The sequence below is a fragment of the Nymphalis io genome, chromosome 26 (assembly GCF_905147045.1).
Source record: "Nymphalis io chromosome 26, ilAglIoxx1.1, whole genome shotgun sequence".
Classification (NCBI taxonomy): domain Eukaryota; kingdom Metazoa; phylum Arthropoda; class Insecta; order Lepidoptera; family Nymphalidae; genus Nymphalis; species Nymphalis io.
The window spans coordinates 1,055,323-1,071,794 of NC_065913.1; the positions used below are offsets into that span (position 1 = coordinate 1,055,323).

Genomic DNA, 16,472 nt, shown 5'->3' on the forward strand with positions numbered 1-16,472 from the left:
CAAAGACCGAAGGAATAATATATTTTTATTAACGACACGTCACAATTGTTTAAGTACCCTGTACTGACTGCTTGATGTATTAAATAAATAAATAATATTCGAATAAGAAATTGTTATGATTTCGTTATGCTCAAATATGGAGTACAACTAAAAAGGCGATGTGCTGACGGCACACATACAAAGATTTTCAATTGATTAAGGAGGAAAAATCAAGCTCACGAAAATACAGTGGTGCTTGCGTGAGTTAAACCCAATCATCGTTTAAGAACCACATGTTCTAACCATTGCCATCTCTTTTGTATTTATAGATGCAAATGAAATTAAAGTAAAACAAATTTTATATGTATTATATATGTAGATATAAATTATATATTAGAATTTAAATTTAACTAAACAATCTCACCAATCCAAAGATAACATCGCCCAAAACCTGAAGAACATATTTAATCAACACCGCCCCCCCCCAAACTGTAACATATAACAATATATATAACTAAATTCAGCGAAGCAAAAACTAAGTGTGAATTCGAGAATTCCATCGTAAATTAATAATCTTACTCAAGATCATAAGCCAATTAACTTTACGTATTAAATTAAATCCTTTGCGGGATTCCTTGAAACGGGGAATTCCCGTCGACTTCCGAAATGCGATTCGGTAATGAATGTTGCGCACTCAAGTCTATTATTCAATGCACTCTGATGATAATTACACAATTTAATAATTTTAATAGAGAGTTGCAATGAAATATTTTGTCTGTTCATAAATGTACAATGATGAACTGTTCATATAAAAAAAAACCTAAAGATTAACGTTAAAAGACTTAAGCTATTAGGTTTGGTTGGTAGTTTTGTGGGAGGGCTTTGTGCTAGCTCGTCAGGGTAGGTACCACCCTTTCAGATATTCTACCGCAAAACAGCAGTACTTGGTATTGTTGTGTTTCGGTTTGAAGGGTCAGTGACCCAGTATCATTACAGGTACAAGGGACATAACATCTTAGTTCCCAAGGTTGGTGGCGCATTGGCGATGTAAGCGATGGTTAACATTTCTTACAATGCCAATGCATATGGGCATTGGTGACCACTTACCATTAGGTGGCCCATTTACTCGTCCACCTACCTATAATATAATAAATATATTAAGGATTGTCTAGTTTTTCACGTCAATCAACAAATCTATATTCACTGAAGAAATGTTACCTTCTCGCTGGCAGACTCCTGCTATCGAACATTTCTTATAGGAAAAAGCCCAATAATATTTGAATGCCACAACCTTTGTCATATGTAAGGTCTGGGTAGTCAATTAATAAATCTTATTTATGAAAATTATTTCTCAATTCAAAATCGTAATTACGTTTCAAAGGGGAAATGCTGCAAGCGTTCTTGCCACCATTCCACTCGGTCGAGGTTTGTACAATAGCTTATTTTTATTTGTATATATTTAATGCTTTTATATAAATTAAAGATTATATATAAGGCAATTGATCAGATGTAATTTTCTGGCTCTCTTTATTTATTTTTTATTTTATTTAAGAACTTTATTTACAAGCCAATTATTGACAAGCCGGTTGGCGTGGTTGGTAGACACTTGCCTTTCACGCCGAAGGTTGTGGGTTCGATTCCCACCCAGGGCAGACATTTGTGTGCATAAACATGTCTGTTTGTCCTGAGTCTGGGTGTAATTATCTATATAAGTATGTATTTACAAAAGAAAAGTAGTATATGTAGTATATCAGTTGTCTGGTTTCCATAGCACAAGCTTTGTACAAGCTTGATTTGGGATCAGATGGCCGTGTGTGAAAAATGTTTCCGGATATTATTATTATATTATTATTATTTATCACCACAATATGCGGTTGGAACAAGAGGCGGACTTTAGGGTAAACAGAAATCCTTGAAGGCGGTATTAAAATTGTACCAACAACAATACTAATATATAACCATAAGTATATATAAATATTCTTATAACTAATTTACTTCATAATATATACACAATGTGTATTGCAATATGTATAATATAATACATGTGTATTCCACCAACCCGCATTAGAGCAGCGTGGTGAAATAAGCTCCAAACCTTCTCCTAAAAAAGGGAAAGGAGGCCTTAGCCCAGCAGTGGGACATTCACAGGCTGTTACTGTGTTTACACAATTATTGCTTTTTGTAAACAGATATATTTAGTAATATTAAATTATGTGTTAATAACATTATGTTTTCTTTGTTTCATGTCCTGATCAGAATAAGGAATTCGAATCGGTAAGTGATTATAATTTTAAATTATCTAACAAAAACTTAATAAATGTCGCTAATTATCGATGGGAAACTATATCTGAATGATCTTTGAAAATTTATATTCAATGAAAATAAATTATTATATCTTTATATTTTTGTATTTAATATTTTTGTGATGAAAGCGAGATGGCCTAGTGGTAAGAACACGTGAATCTTAACCGATGATCGTGGATTCAAACCCGGGCAAGCACCATTGAATATTGCATGTGCTTAATTTGTAATCATAATTCATCTCGTGTTTGACGGTGAAGGAAAACATCGTGAGGAAACCTGTATGTGTCTAATTTCACTGAAATTCCGCTGCTCCGCATTGAAGCAGCGTGGTGGAATAAGCTTGAAACCTTCTCAAAAGGGAGAGGAGGCCTTAGCCCAGCAGTAGGACATTAACACGCTGTTACTGTATACTGTACAGGATTATATAAGTGATAGAAGAGCTTTGAGTGGTGGAATAAGCTACAAACCTTCAAATCTCAAAAAGGTAGAGGAGTCCTTAGTCCAGCAGTGGGACATTCACAGGCTGTTACACAACTTCAGACAAACCTAAGCTAATACTAAGCGCTCATTGGACATGTTGCTTCATAGCTACTATCCACCAATGACCATTGAAATTAAAATCAAATCACACATTTTGTTTTAGTTATTCAAAGGTAAAATTTAATCCGGGTGCATTTCAATTCATTAAATAAACACTACAGATATTAAATATCACGACTACAACACTAAATATAATATTATAATAATGTCCTCCAGACCGATTTTGACCACGGCGGCCAATCTCAAAAGAGATTAGCCAACTACGCAGGAGATATTATAGTGTACAAGTGTGTGCGCAAACATAGGTGCCCTCTCTATTCCCTAACTCTCATAATCCGATGAGACGGTAATCCGACAAGACCGGAAAGAGTTCAGGCGCAGGATCAACGACTTTACGTGCTTTCCGAGGCACGGGAGTGTACACACTTCCAACTTCCAGACCCCGGGCTGCTACTGAGAATTTTCTGACAGAAAAATCCAATTTACTTTTTATTGGCCCGACCTGGGAATTTAACTCCAGGTCTGCGTCCTTACATCAAGCCACTGGACCAACGAGGCAGTCAACCACTAAATATATATATAAGCGAAATATAATGACTGACTGGGTCACCACGCGATCTTCGATATTATAGATCCGATTGACTACACAATTTGCATATTATTCCTTTAGCGACGTAGATGCTCACTAAGAACGAATTTTACGTAAATCGTTAGGATTATTACAAAATAAATTTCATTGTCCGGAAACATAAGTTTTCAAATAATTTCGTTTTATTACTAGATAAAAAAAAGGGATTATTTTGTATAATTATATAAAGTAATACCAAAACGAAATCAAAACGGGCAGCTAGTTGAATAATAATGATATTATCATATAAACTCAAAGATTTACCCCCAATCTATCACTTTTAAACTTTCTACAAACGAGCGAACATTAAAATAATAAAGTACCAACAAAGACACATTACACGCCCACGTCTTATTGTTTATACATAACTCATTAATTTCTATCTAAAATGCAAATACTTTCTCTGAAGTTTACTGTGTTATCGCTGGAAGAGATTAATCTCAATTAAATCATTATTAAATTGGAAATGTTTCCATTATACAAATTAAAATCGGGTACGTAGAATTTTGAAACCTGGAACCACCAATTAGTGCTACAACGGTTTTTTATAGAATAGGAAGGCGGACGACCATATGAGCCACCTGATGATAAGTTGTCACCAACACCCGTAGACATTGGCATTATAAGAAATGTTAACCATCGCTTACATTGCCAATGCGCCACCAACCTTAGGAACTAAGATGTTATATCCCTTGTGCCGGTAATTATACTGGCTCACTCACCCTTCAAACCGGAAAACAACAATAGCAAGTAATGCTGTCTTGCGGTAGAATATTTGATAAGTGGGTGGCACCTACCTAGGCGAGCCCTCCCACCAGTAGAATAGTTTCTACTGGTGGGAGGGCTAAGCATCTGTGTAGAAACTATCCACTATTAGCATTATTATCAGATGCTACTATTTTTACTTATTATATATAACAGAGCCCATACCTCTTATGGTATATTGAGCAAAGGAGAAGTTAGAGATAGGAGAAGTTGAAGATTGAGTTTTTTACAAAACGCTGCTACTGAGTTCCATTTCACACTATAAAATAGATGGTGTTTCCCCTGATGGTAAGTGATAACCACCACCCATAGACATTAGCGCTGTAAGAAATATTAACTATTTAAATTTCATAGACTATGTAGAGCCGGCGATAAAAGTTGTTTAAGGGATATTAATTATTCAATGTTGTGTCTTGTGATTTCAAATTTTAATCTTCTTAATTCCATATTGACAGAAAGATTAAAATTTACTTTAACACCTCGTAAATATATAAGGCAATTTTAATTTTAAGTATGTACATTACAATAACTATTTTCATTTATGTTTCAATATAAATCCAATCATCTTTGGACCTGTCACGTCCATAAATTCTATGTCCGTAACAAAACTTCGTAAAGACAGACTGACAGTTCGAAATTGTTAAGAGCCTCAAGGGTGCACAATTAAAATTTTATACCAACAACTCGGTATAAACTGTAGGCCGCATTAAATAATAACTTTGAAACGGTTACATTTCTTGATGTACGTCAAAAACATTATAAAAGGAACACTTTCCACTTAATATAGCTTTTGTTTGTGTTGAATTATTATTATTATAACTAGTTTTCGCCCACGGCGTCACCCTCGTTTGGAAGAGGATGTGTGTTGAGTATTCTATTAGAATATTAGTTGCTCATTTGTTTTCTTTAGTGTTGCTGTGTGACCATGGAAAAGTTGAAATTTTACGTTATGCCTGGTTTACACGGTGATCTAGCGTGTGAGTCGTCCTACGCAATCGCTGCAGTAACTCGCAATGTGTGGACGTATCGTATCAGTTAGCTAGAGATTAATATTAGGACGATATTATTAAGTACAGGCAAATTTATTAACGTTTCATTTAGAACGTCTTATATAATATAATAGCCTATTAAAAAAGAATTCTTAACTTTATTTGTTTTTTTTTTCAACGTCCACGTCCACTGCTGGACGAAAGCCTCCCCCATAGAACGCCAACCATCCCGATCTTGGGCAGTCCGAATCCATCCCGAAATTATTTGTTTACCTTATTATTATTGTATATAGTTGTTAATTTTCAGAGCGACAAAACATTTGAAACACAATCGAACCTCACATTCGAGGCGACGCGTTATGAAAACGGAAGAAAATTTATCTGCAAGGCGGTGAATGACGTCATGCTGGAGACGAAAGATCATCCGATACATGCAACTCTTGAATTGGAGATTTGGTGTAAGTTGTATCTTGAGCTGTTCATACTTTTTATACATAATTTTTTTTTATATTATCGTCTCAAATACAAATACCGAAAAATAATGACAACGTAAGATGGTGGAAGGAATGCTAGCAGCATTTCCCTATTAAATTCAATTTTGTAATTCCGATCGCCAGTAGAGGCAATAAGACAAGTTGTTATGGACTTGGTAGAATTATCACCAAACCTTTTTCTCAAGTTGAGGGATTTCCCCTGCAATGGCACATTTACGAGTACAGAATGTCACTTACATATTAGTGATCTTTTCTTTTGCTATGCTATTAAATGTCAAGTGTCCATGATTTCTGATGCTCACATAACTTCCTTTACCTTTTACATCTATATCAATTTCAGATCCTCCGATTGTCCACGTTGGTCCATCCAACATCACAGTAGTTGAAGGACAAAAGATTCTTCTTAAAAGCGAATACGAGAGCAATCCCTCATCACTGAGAGAAGTTATATGGTAAGTTTCTGTATAGTTATGGAACACACTGCGGCTACACAGACTTTTATATACTGGCAACCCTATCATGACATAAAGCAAAAGAACAATTAGCAATGACTTAAGATAGTTTCGTAGTAATTTGTCATCGCTAACCATAATCATTTGCATCGTAAGAAATATTAACCATTCCTTATATTTTCAAAGCGCCATCAACTTTGGGAATTAAGATGTTATGTCCCTTGTGTTTTTTGGATTTCACGTTTTTGTAAATTGGTACTACTAAAAACCTTATTAGGGGCTCGCCGGTGTCCAAGATGCCGAGTGTACCCCGAACATCGGAATACCTCCTAAAAAACCAGCGGTACCTTTTCCGTTTCAACGAGGAGCGCTACGGGATCGCTTTCGCATGCTACCGTGATGCTCTGACAAACAAAACTAACCTAACTCGACCTAAGTCTGCATTTATACACGCCAATTGTCGATATTCTAACCATGATACAACTGTGATAAAATACAAAGGATTAAATACATTACCGTTCTCGGTTTTGCAGAGTTGGATAAATAGTCGATTCTAATCTAAAAGCAAGTAATAAAAACATCAAAGCGATTCCAAACGTATTAAATTAAATACATGCGCTAAATTCAGCGGTCGGAGATAAATTTCAAGTAATCGTCTTAAAATAAAGAATAAAGAATCTTATTACTCGCTCGGTTGGAACGTATTACGTAGATATGTTTTAGCGATCCTTGTCTGCTACTTAGTTTTTTGCCGGGTCTTCTAGTTATAATCTAACCGAACCGTTAGTAAAATGTATTGACTGATTTAAAAGTACATGCAAAAGCCTAGTTGAATAAGTTAATTTTGATTTGATTTTTTTAATTATATATATATATATATATAAATATATATATATATAATTAACTGTATAATATATATATATATATATATAATATATATATATATATATATATATATATATATATATATATATATGGATCGGTTTACATTAAAACCTTAAATATATACAAAAAAAAATAGCTACTGTACAAATCGTGACCCCGTAGATTTGTGGCGAGAATGCCACCATTCCTAGCCCTTTTAATCACAACTCCGATTTTCTGAACGAAAAATGAACCAGCCCTCCTGTCACTGCTGGGTGCTATTTTTGATTCGATTGATATAAATTGAAAATCTGAAAAACGATTATTATGTACGTATGTAAACATATAAGCGCTCAGTACACGGAAGGGGCTAACTTCGAGCGTCAGACGAGTAAGCCTAAGATTTCGAGCGTCAAACTAAATCAGCGTAAGGTCTGTTATTGTAATTTCGTTAATGTGTTCGTGAGATCGGTACACGATTAGAGCCAGCTGAGACTGAAAGCTCACATGTTTACAAGTCAATTCTGCTATGTACTTTGGCACATACATTAAATAAATCAATTAGTTCTAAGACTTAACTACAAAGTTTCCACTTAAAGATAGTACGGAATATAGAACAGAGCAATATATCTGTGTTAATAAATGAAGAAACAATTTTTTGTACTGTGTGACGTACATTAGTATTATAAACCTGTCAATGTCAGTTCGAATCTTCTCTTCGAAGTATTTCATTAAAAACATATATACAGAACCAACGTTCTAATTTTTGGAACTAACTTCATCGTCTGAAGTTTATAACATATTCCCTAAGTAAGATAATTATATATCAGCCTGTTATTTAATAAGATACTAATGAATCTTATCTTAATTAATTTTTTCTAAGAAAATCTTAATGATCATCCTTTGAAGCCAATAAGTATTTAATATTAATTTGTATGTGCTTAAAGGAAAATCTAATAAGTAAGAATATATTCGTTCTAAGAATCCAAACTCAAAGGTTACATACACGTTTCCAGTAGATAAACACAAACACACACACACCTGACCACATATTTTCATAGAAATACATTCTCTGAAATATCTTTAAGGTTCACTTTTTTCTTAGTTTCCTAGATTGTGTGGTATGTGTGATGTGTTTTTGATTTGAAATATCAGTTGGCGCACATTGGGGGTAGGTCCGACTCCGGTACGGTCCGGTAGGTATGCTGTCATGCTCCCACTCCGCCGCCGCTGTGTTCTCCCTTGTGGATGTGTACACTTCGTCGCTGATAGTATTTTGCACACGGAACAAAAATATATTTATTTAATTAACGAATATCTATATAAATCCTGTTCCTACTGTTTTTTAATGATGATAAGATAAAGATGATAAGATAATGATTTTTGATGAATAATAACGATAACTTAAATAATATACAATGAGAATAAAAAAAGAGAAAAAAAGAGTATTTTCTATAACTTGTAACATTATGTTTGTATAGAATTTTGTTCGTTGTCCTTTAAAATTTTGGGCCACCGGATGGTAAGTGGTCACGACCGCCCATATATATTAGCGCCGTAAAAAACATCAAATATTCCATCACCAATACACCACCAAACTTGGGAAGTAAGATGTTATGTCCCTTGTACCAAAACAGAACTAGATCAGAGGCTAGTACATACCTTGCACAGAGACCTATCACCAACTAGAATCTTTACCTACACATTTATTTGTTTCAACGACCATTAATACCAACGTCACATCTGCCTTCCTTCTATATTTTTTCCTAATTACTTTATGGTTACATATAATAAATTGTTAAATAAATTAATCACAACGATTTAATCTTCAATTATGATCGTGTTATATCCAGTGATCCGTCTCGATTGGTGTGTAGGTTAATTAATTCTCGGAAAGTTGGAAATGGCTTTAATCTCGTTGTTTGCATCTGAAGAGAATTTATCGAAGCTAAGATAAATCTGCGTGTACTATACGACTCTGTATTGGACTGTTATATATTGATTTTATTATTTATTTATATAATATAAATTTTTCCCTCTATCTTTTTCTAATGTGATTTGTAATTTTTTGTTGTAATATATGTTTTGCGTAATGATTCTTTTGTTATTTGATTTAAATAATATTTATATATTAATATTAATATTATATTGGAACCTATTGTTGGTTTATTTTATTAATATTCCTTATTTTATTTGACTTCATAATAAATAAATATCTATTTTGTTTAAAGTTAAATTTTTAAACAATAGTTATTCACAAGTAACTCCTAAGCCATGTATTAATAATAAAAAAGTAGTTATAAATTAAACAAAATAAAATTCGGTGTTGAATGAGTATTATATATTTAAAATTACTTGAAGTTGTTACAAAACCAAATTATTATAAAATAAAAATAAAGTGCAAAAAATGGAATTTATAATTTTACTATACAATTTTATTATTATCACACTATGCAGACATTTCTAAGTTAATTGATACGTTCGCAGACTTCGTATTGGAATCTTTCTTATTTTAGTTTGTCTCGAAGGAAAAGCTTATTAGCTATTAAGCCTTTGTAGAACACAATCAGCTACTAGTCATGCGTAATTATCAGTACGATTTAAATATTTAAGTTGTACAATATATATTGAAGAGTTAAATCGGATGGTATGAAAATTTTATTAAGTACTTATGCGATTACAGGTTAGACGAAATTATTTACAAGCATATATAATAATCATTTGTACATTTGTAATATTCATCTGCAAACCAAGAATATCAAAAGAAAAAAATAAATTGAACGCATGTCCAAGTTTGCTCATATCCGCGTGCACAAGCATGCGCCTATAGTGTAACTAAGTATGCGCCGCGTAGAAATCGTGCAAAAGCGTATTCTGTGCTTCGCTAGATGTACACCATTTAAAACTTATATATATATATATACATCTATATTAAATAAAGGAATAAAAGAGTTTTGTTTGATATTGAATTTTCAAATCATTGGATCCGTTTCAATTTTTCTAATATTACTTCTCGCCACAAACATCTTAAGTAGAAATCAAATAATCCTAATGAAATTGCTTTTCGTTCGACCTCAAAAATTGCGGACAAAGAAATCACTTTGTATAAAACAAATAGAATTTTCCATAGTCTTCGTTACACAACTAAAAATACAAAACGAATAACATTTTCATCCAAATTGCTATTTTCAAATCTCATACATGGACTGAAATTGGAGCTTAAAGCTTGTCCATTCAGAAGTACATGAGAATTATTTTTGATTTGATTTGAGCTACATTTTATTTGGGCATTTACGTGTTTTGAGAAAAACTTAAAATTTAAAACCGATATTAAAACGGTATTAATAAATATTAATTTATCTATATTAAAAAAATATGCATACATAATATCTAAAGCACCATTTTTACTGGTGGTGGGGCGTTGGTGACCACTTACCATCAAGTGGCCTATTTGACGTCCGGCCTACCTATTGTAAAAAAAAACGTATTATCAACAATTTTGTACTTAATTACTTTAAATCGTACCTTCTATCTTCTACATATTATAAACGCGAAAGTTTGTATGGATTTGTTACTCTTTCACCCAAAAACCACTGAATGGATTTTAATGAAACTTTACAATAATGTAGCTCATACATCAGAATAACATATAGGCTATATTTATACTATTATTGATTAAATGGGCCAAAATATTACAAGTGTCACGTAAGTCGGAAAAAAATCTCCTATCAGCGAGCCATTCTGGCGTGCGCTGCAAAAACCGTAAGAGTTATACGAATATAATGTATAGTGTATCTCTGAATTTGTTCTAAAAAAAAGTCCGCGACAGCATATATCTATCTTTTATGTGTAAGCCATTATCGCTAAAATAGTGAATCGAAAATACAATAAAATTTGATATTTGTTTCCAAAATGCATATTTTGTATTAACAAATTAATTCTAATCGAAACAAATACTTTTATCACTTCTGATATTTAAAGTCGATAAACTTTGTCTTTTACACTATGTCATTTGGTCAAATATTTTAAAAGTTACGACGATGACAATGTGAGCGCGCGCCGCGCGGTGCTATGCGTGAGGGCAGACGTCGTTGATTGTTGTGCTTGTTTTGCGATATTCAAGGACCTAGCGATTTGTTAAAGACGCACTATACCTGCATGTAATTTAATAGGTATTGGAAGGTTTTTTTGTTGTTCGTCACACTTACAACAAGTTTTTTAGTTTTTATTTAAATTACATAGATAGGCATTTAATTTTTTGTTTTGTTTATAATAAAAGCTAATTACAATAAAACTGCGAAACCGTAACTTGATAAGTTTACTTAAAATATTAAATTGTTAAATATTCAAATTAAATTAATTATTACTGTCTATACATATAATAAATCTGTAAGTGTTTGTTGGCTGTACATTGAAGATATATCAGTAAAACGTTTACCGAGGGCCGTTATCAACGCAATAGAACCCAACACAATGATCGGTCAATCGTCCATGCGTAGATATATGTCTATCTTCTAAGGTTGACTATAACCTTTTGTATGGTAATCAAATTTGTTCTAAGATTAATACAATATTTGCAAATTCGTTTTTATAAAATATTAATTCTTATGAAAGATATCGAGATAAAACTTAAAATACACATAGACAGTTTTTATTAATTTTTATAGTTTTGACATATTATTACAACGGGTAGTTGAGTATTTTATTTGAAAGTACTCATACATACATACGTACTTATTTTCTTGAATAAATACTAATTATCCTACGAAAATAAAGCTAAAAATGTTGTATATACTGAAATATTATAAGTCTGCTGTTAGGGATTTTTATAAGTTATTTATTTATTTATTTATTTATTTATTTATTTATTTATTTAGTGTACAGGAAACAAACAGTGAAATAATTACAATAAAATAAAAAATATAAAACAATTCTTAAACCAAAACAGTTTCCATTTATAAATTAATCATAAGTAATTACAAAACAAGACATTTTTTATATTTAATAGGTGCATGAAATTATATAATTCAATATAAATTATATAATACGCGGGTGAAACCGCGGGTATAGCTAGTTATCAGTTTCATAACAATGACAAAATATATTTATACTATAAAAATTAATGCGAATTATTTTTTAAGATAACATTTTGTGACTGTTATATAGCCATATTTATATTATTTCTAACTAAAACATTTTCATTTAAATTCTGAATTCAAACATTTTCTATTTAAATTTTCAGGTTCCGCGATGGGAAGAAGGTGAACGTCAATAATTCGCACTATCAAGGCGGTAGCATCGACCAGCACTCGCTCATCATTCTCGACGCCAGTGGTGATGACATGGGAAACTATACCGTATTGCTTGCAAATACGGTCGGGAATGGAACGACGAATGAAACTATCAGTGTCAATGTTCTATGTAAGTATTAAATCCACTTACCCTTAACACAACAATAGGCGGGCATATGGGCCACCTGATTGTCATCAGTTGGCCAGTTATCACCAACGCCCATAGAGTTGATAAATTGGTGATGTAAAAATGATATAAACAATAACTTACATAGCCAATGCGCCACCAACCTTGGGAACTAAGATGCAATGTCCTGTGTCTGTTGAATGTTGAAGTTGAATGTACGTGTTCATACTTACTGCCTTCACTGCAACAAAAGTATTTTCGGTCGTAAGCAGTAACATCAGTTACTTAAAACCGATTTTATGCTTAAGAGTGTTACTCATACTATATCTTATAATATTAAATGAACAATTCGTGTGTAAATATATTTGTACATGTGTTTCTCGGAAATAGCTCTACGATTTGATTGAAATTTTGTATTTAGATAAGATTTTGCTTTATATGTTTAGATTTATTCAAAAAAGTAACCTAACAAAGTTACTTTTTTGAAAAAATCTATCATTAATTTATTATCAAAAATTATTAAAAATCTGTTATTTTTAAAAATCTATTCCTTAACAGTTAAACCTCAAGTCCGCCTTATCATGAGCTCACCAAGCCCCATCTTGGAGACGGACCACAAGAACGTGACGCTCACTTGTGAAGTTGTGACTGGAAACCCTTCGATCCTGGATGAAGTCATCTGGTATCTGGACGGCGAAGTGCTGAAACATCTGCCGGAGTGTAATGGAACTGATGGTGAGACAAATTGTTTCATACATGGGGCTTTAACCGCAATTGTACCTTTTTCACAAACATTGTACCTGTTTTGATCATGAGCTTATTGAGAGTTCTGCACTCAATCCATGGTTGACTTCAAAAAAATTCATAATTTTTTTTTAAAACACTGATCCTCCAAAATAATTTTTTGTGTTTATTTATGCTACAATACTGCGAACATACTAAAGCTAAATAATACAAGTAGAATATGCGAACATTGTTCAAGGCACTTTCGAAACAAAATGTTTTAGTTATTTATTATTTATTCAAACATTAAATATATAAAACAGAAAGTATACACTATTATTATATTGAATTTTAATTAAAAATACATTTAAGTGATTCACAGATTAAAAAAAATGGTTACTGAAATTTAAAAAAACTTATCCTTGTTAAAAATGTTTGTTTTATCATTACAGACGCTCTTTGCAATGAAGTAGACCCGTCAATGCTACTACTCCAGGACACCACAAAGAGTTTCCACGGGAACTACTCGTGCAAAGGAAAGAACTACGCTGGTTGGGGAAACGAGAGTGAAAAGACGGAGCTCGTTGTTAATTGTAAGTGATATATCATACTTAGCTAATTTTATATGACAATTTAATCTATTGTGGGATATATTTCTGTTCAACTATCCAAGGATTAACAAAAATGACACTAAAATTGTCACAGATCCACCCGGACCAGCAAAACTGACTTACTCTCCATGGCGCGTTATCAAGGGGAAGTCCCTCGTGCTCAGCTGCAGCATACAAGAGAAGGGACGGCCGGAAACACATAGGTATTACTTAATTTTAATTCTTAAATCCTATATCCAAGAGAGATCTCTAGTGTAATGAAATGGTAGAATGTTATGATATTTTAGTACGCGGATTAGCAAAATTTTTATAACTAGACAACGATGTTTACGACAAAAAGAAATTGAATTCAGATGAATAAAAAATAAAGTAAGAACAAAAACAAATAATGACTTTTATATATGATTTGTTATGATTTAATATAATATTAATGATAATAAACTAACCGCAAAATGCGTAAACTCAGACGTCAAATTCAAATATTAGCAAATAGCCAAAGTGGCTTTGTTTATTTGCTTGTTACCGTCTTAACTATTCAACCAATCATTATGGAATTTTGCTTACACGTTGTGTGGGCTACAAATAAGGACACGTTCGTGGTTCCTCACACGCGTGCGAAACCGCGAACGGAAACTAGTTAATAATATAAGTACGTATGTGTGATTCATCCGAGCAGGTTCCGCTGGCTCCGCGGCAGTCGCGCTATCAGCGACATCGTGTCTCAGAACTGGACCATCGATCCTGTCACTCTTGACCACCGCACCAACTTCTCCTGCCGAGGAATCAACTCAGGCGGAGACGGACCGCAGGCAATAGTCAATATTGATGTCTTAGGTAAGTAATGTAATTTCAGAAAAAGAATTAATGAAATTTACCTTAAACATAATTATGACTGCTTTATTTTTTGGAATCAATTGCTATGATACTTAAGCTTAGATAGCTATGAATTTAATTAAATATTAACGAAAATAAAAACGTGTCATATTAATTATGTTTCAGCACCACCAAGTTTCAAATACGCGATGAATCATTACAGCGGTGCCTTGTATAAATCTCAGGTAAGTGTTATTTAATAGTTGTTATTTCATGTTGCCATTAAAAATTAACAATTTAGCTACAATAAATTATATCATTCCAAATACTCATATTTAAAATTAAACTCAGTGTATACAAAAAAACTTAACCTAAATATGTATATTTGCGATATTAATGTAACCTTGATTGCTTGTTTCTTTTATTTTACTGAGTTATTTCTTACTTCGTCATTTTTTACCTATTCGAAAATCTCTTACAGAATATTTCACTATCATGTACAGTGGAATGTGCTCCTCTGTGTACGGTGGAATGGCTTAAAGATGGTCAACGTATAGATCCAGATAAAACGGACAAATATTACGTCGTCGAAAGGAAAATAGAACCTCAAGTAAATAGGAATGATTTTGAAGCAACAGAATCTACTTTGGTAAGTTACATTTATTTGAAACGAGGTCATTGTTTGCAAAAGTTTTTCATTTCAGAAGCTATTGTTTGTTATATATACAAATGAATTTATGGGAAATCAAATAATGTTTAAAACCGAAATTTTAAAAGGAAATAAATTGTATAGTTTTAAGCGAGCTCGGTGCAATTAAACATTATATGATATAAATCTCCTTCTTTCCTGGGAACAAGCTGCTGTCCATCAGGTGTATTTCTCTCAGCACAAATAATTTCTAAATAAGAGGAGGACTTTATTTAACTCATATAAATGTTATAAATGTTACAAAAAGTAACAGGCTGTAAGTGTCCCACTGCTGGGCTAAGGCCTCCTCTCCCTTTGAGGAGAAGGTTAAGAGCTATTTACACCACGCTGCGCCAATGCAACCAGCATGGTGGATACACATGTGGTTCAGTTTCAGTGAAGATAGACACATGCAGATTTCCTTACGATGTTTTCTTCGCTGCTGAATAAGATATGGACTATAAAAAAAAATTAAGCAAATGGAAATGGTTTGCCTCACAGTTAGCTATATGTATCTTTTTACGGTAGAAGTACATATAGCTTTTTACGGTAGTTTACATTTTTACTGCTATGAGAATATATATCAAAAATAGTATATAAAGCAATCGTCATTCAGCATTGGAACATGTCGGCATGGTCGGGCGGCGTGCTGTCGCGCGGCGATTCCGCGCGCTACGCATGCCGCTCATCGCGCAACGACGCCGGCCCGCCCGTCACCAGCACCACCAACTTCGCCGTCGAGTGTGAGTACCGTGCCATACTGGAGGAACACACCTCACACCCGATTAAGGTCACATTCAGGAAGTTTCATAAACTGATGATGTCGCGTCATTGGCATAATGCTTTAAGCATTTTACGATACTTGCAGGCTGTTTGAAAACTTTTATTTTATTTAAATTACTTTAACAATTTTTAGAAACAAAATATATATTTACGAAAAGGAATGTTTGTATTTGTATCCTCAATGGGGTACCTAAACCGATTGATACGATTGTGGTGAAACTTGGTTTATTCTGCCTAAGCTTGACCCTGACTCGACAAAAACAATTATTTTTTTTGTGTTTCTCTTTCTACATAAACGTTTTATATATACCTTTTCTATTATATTCCTTATCTATCCGTACAAAACCGGGATATGTAGCTAGTTAAATATAAAATATAATGATGTATTGACATTTGAACAACTCGCTCTGTTCATTCTAAC

General features: G+C 33.0%; 1 protein-coding gene across 4 annotated transcripts in view; it reads left to right on the plus strand.

Annotated features, from left to right (window-relative positions):
* Positions 1–16,472, plus strand: part of LOC126778426 (hemicentin-1) — a 448,643-nt gene that overhangs the window by 418,278 nt on the left and 13,893 nt on the right. For all 4 annotated transcript variants that reach the window (XR_007670140.1, XM_050501936.1, XM_050501937.1 and 1 more), the window contains exons 8-18: positions 2,236–2,253; positions 5,513–5,663; positions 6,040–6,151; positions 12,258–12,436; positions 12,992–13,168; positions 13,609–13,749; positions 13,862–13,970; positions 14,444–14,601; positions 14,767–14,825; positions 15,062–15,229; positions 15,885–16,011. Coding sequence is in view for 3 of the 4 variants with exons in the window: in XM_050501936.1 (XP_050357893.1) it covers positions 2,236–2,253; positions 5,513–5,663; positions 6,040–6,151; positions 12,258–12,436; positions 12,992–13,168; positions 13,609–13,749; positions 13,862–13,970; positions 14,444–14,601; positions 14,767–14,825; positions 15,062–15,229; positions 15,885–16,011 (1,399 nt within the window). In the remaining variant the exon portion in view is untranslated. The remainder of the gene's footprint in view (positions 1–2,235; positions 2,254–5,512; positions 5,664–6,039; positions 6,152–12,257; positions 12,437–12,991; positions 13,169–13,608; positions 13,750–13,861; positions 13,971–14,443; positions 14,602–14,766; positions 14,826–15,061; positions 15,230–15,884; positions 16,012–16,472) is intronic.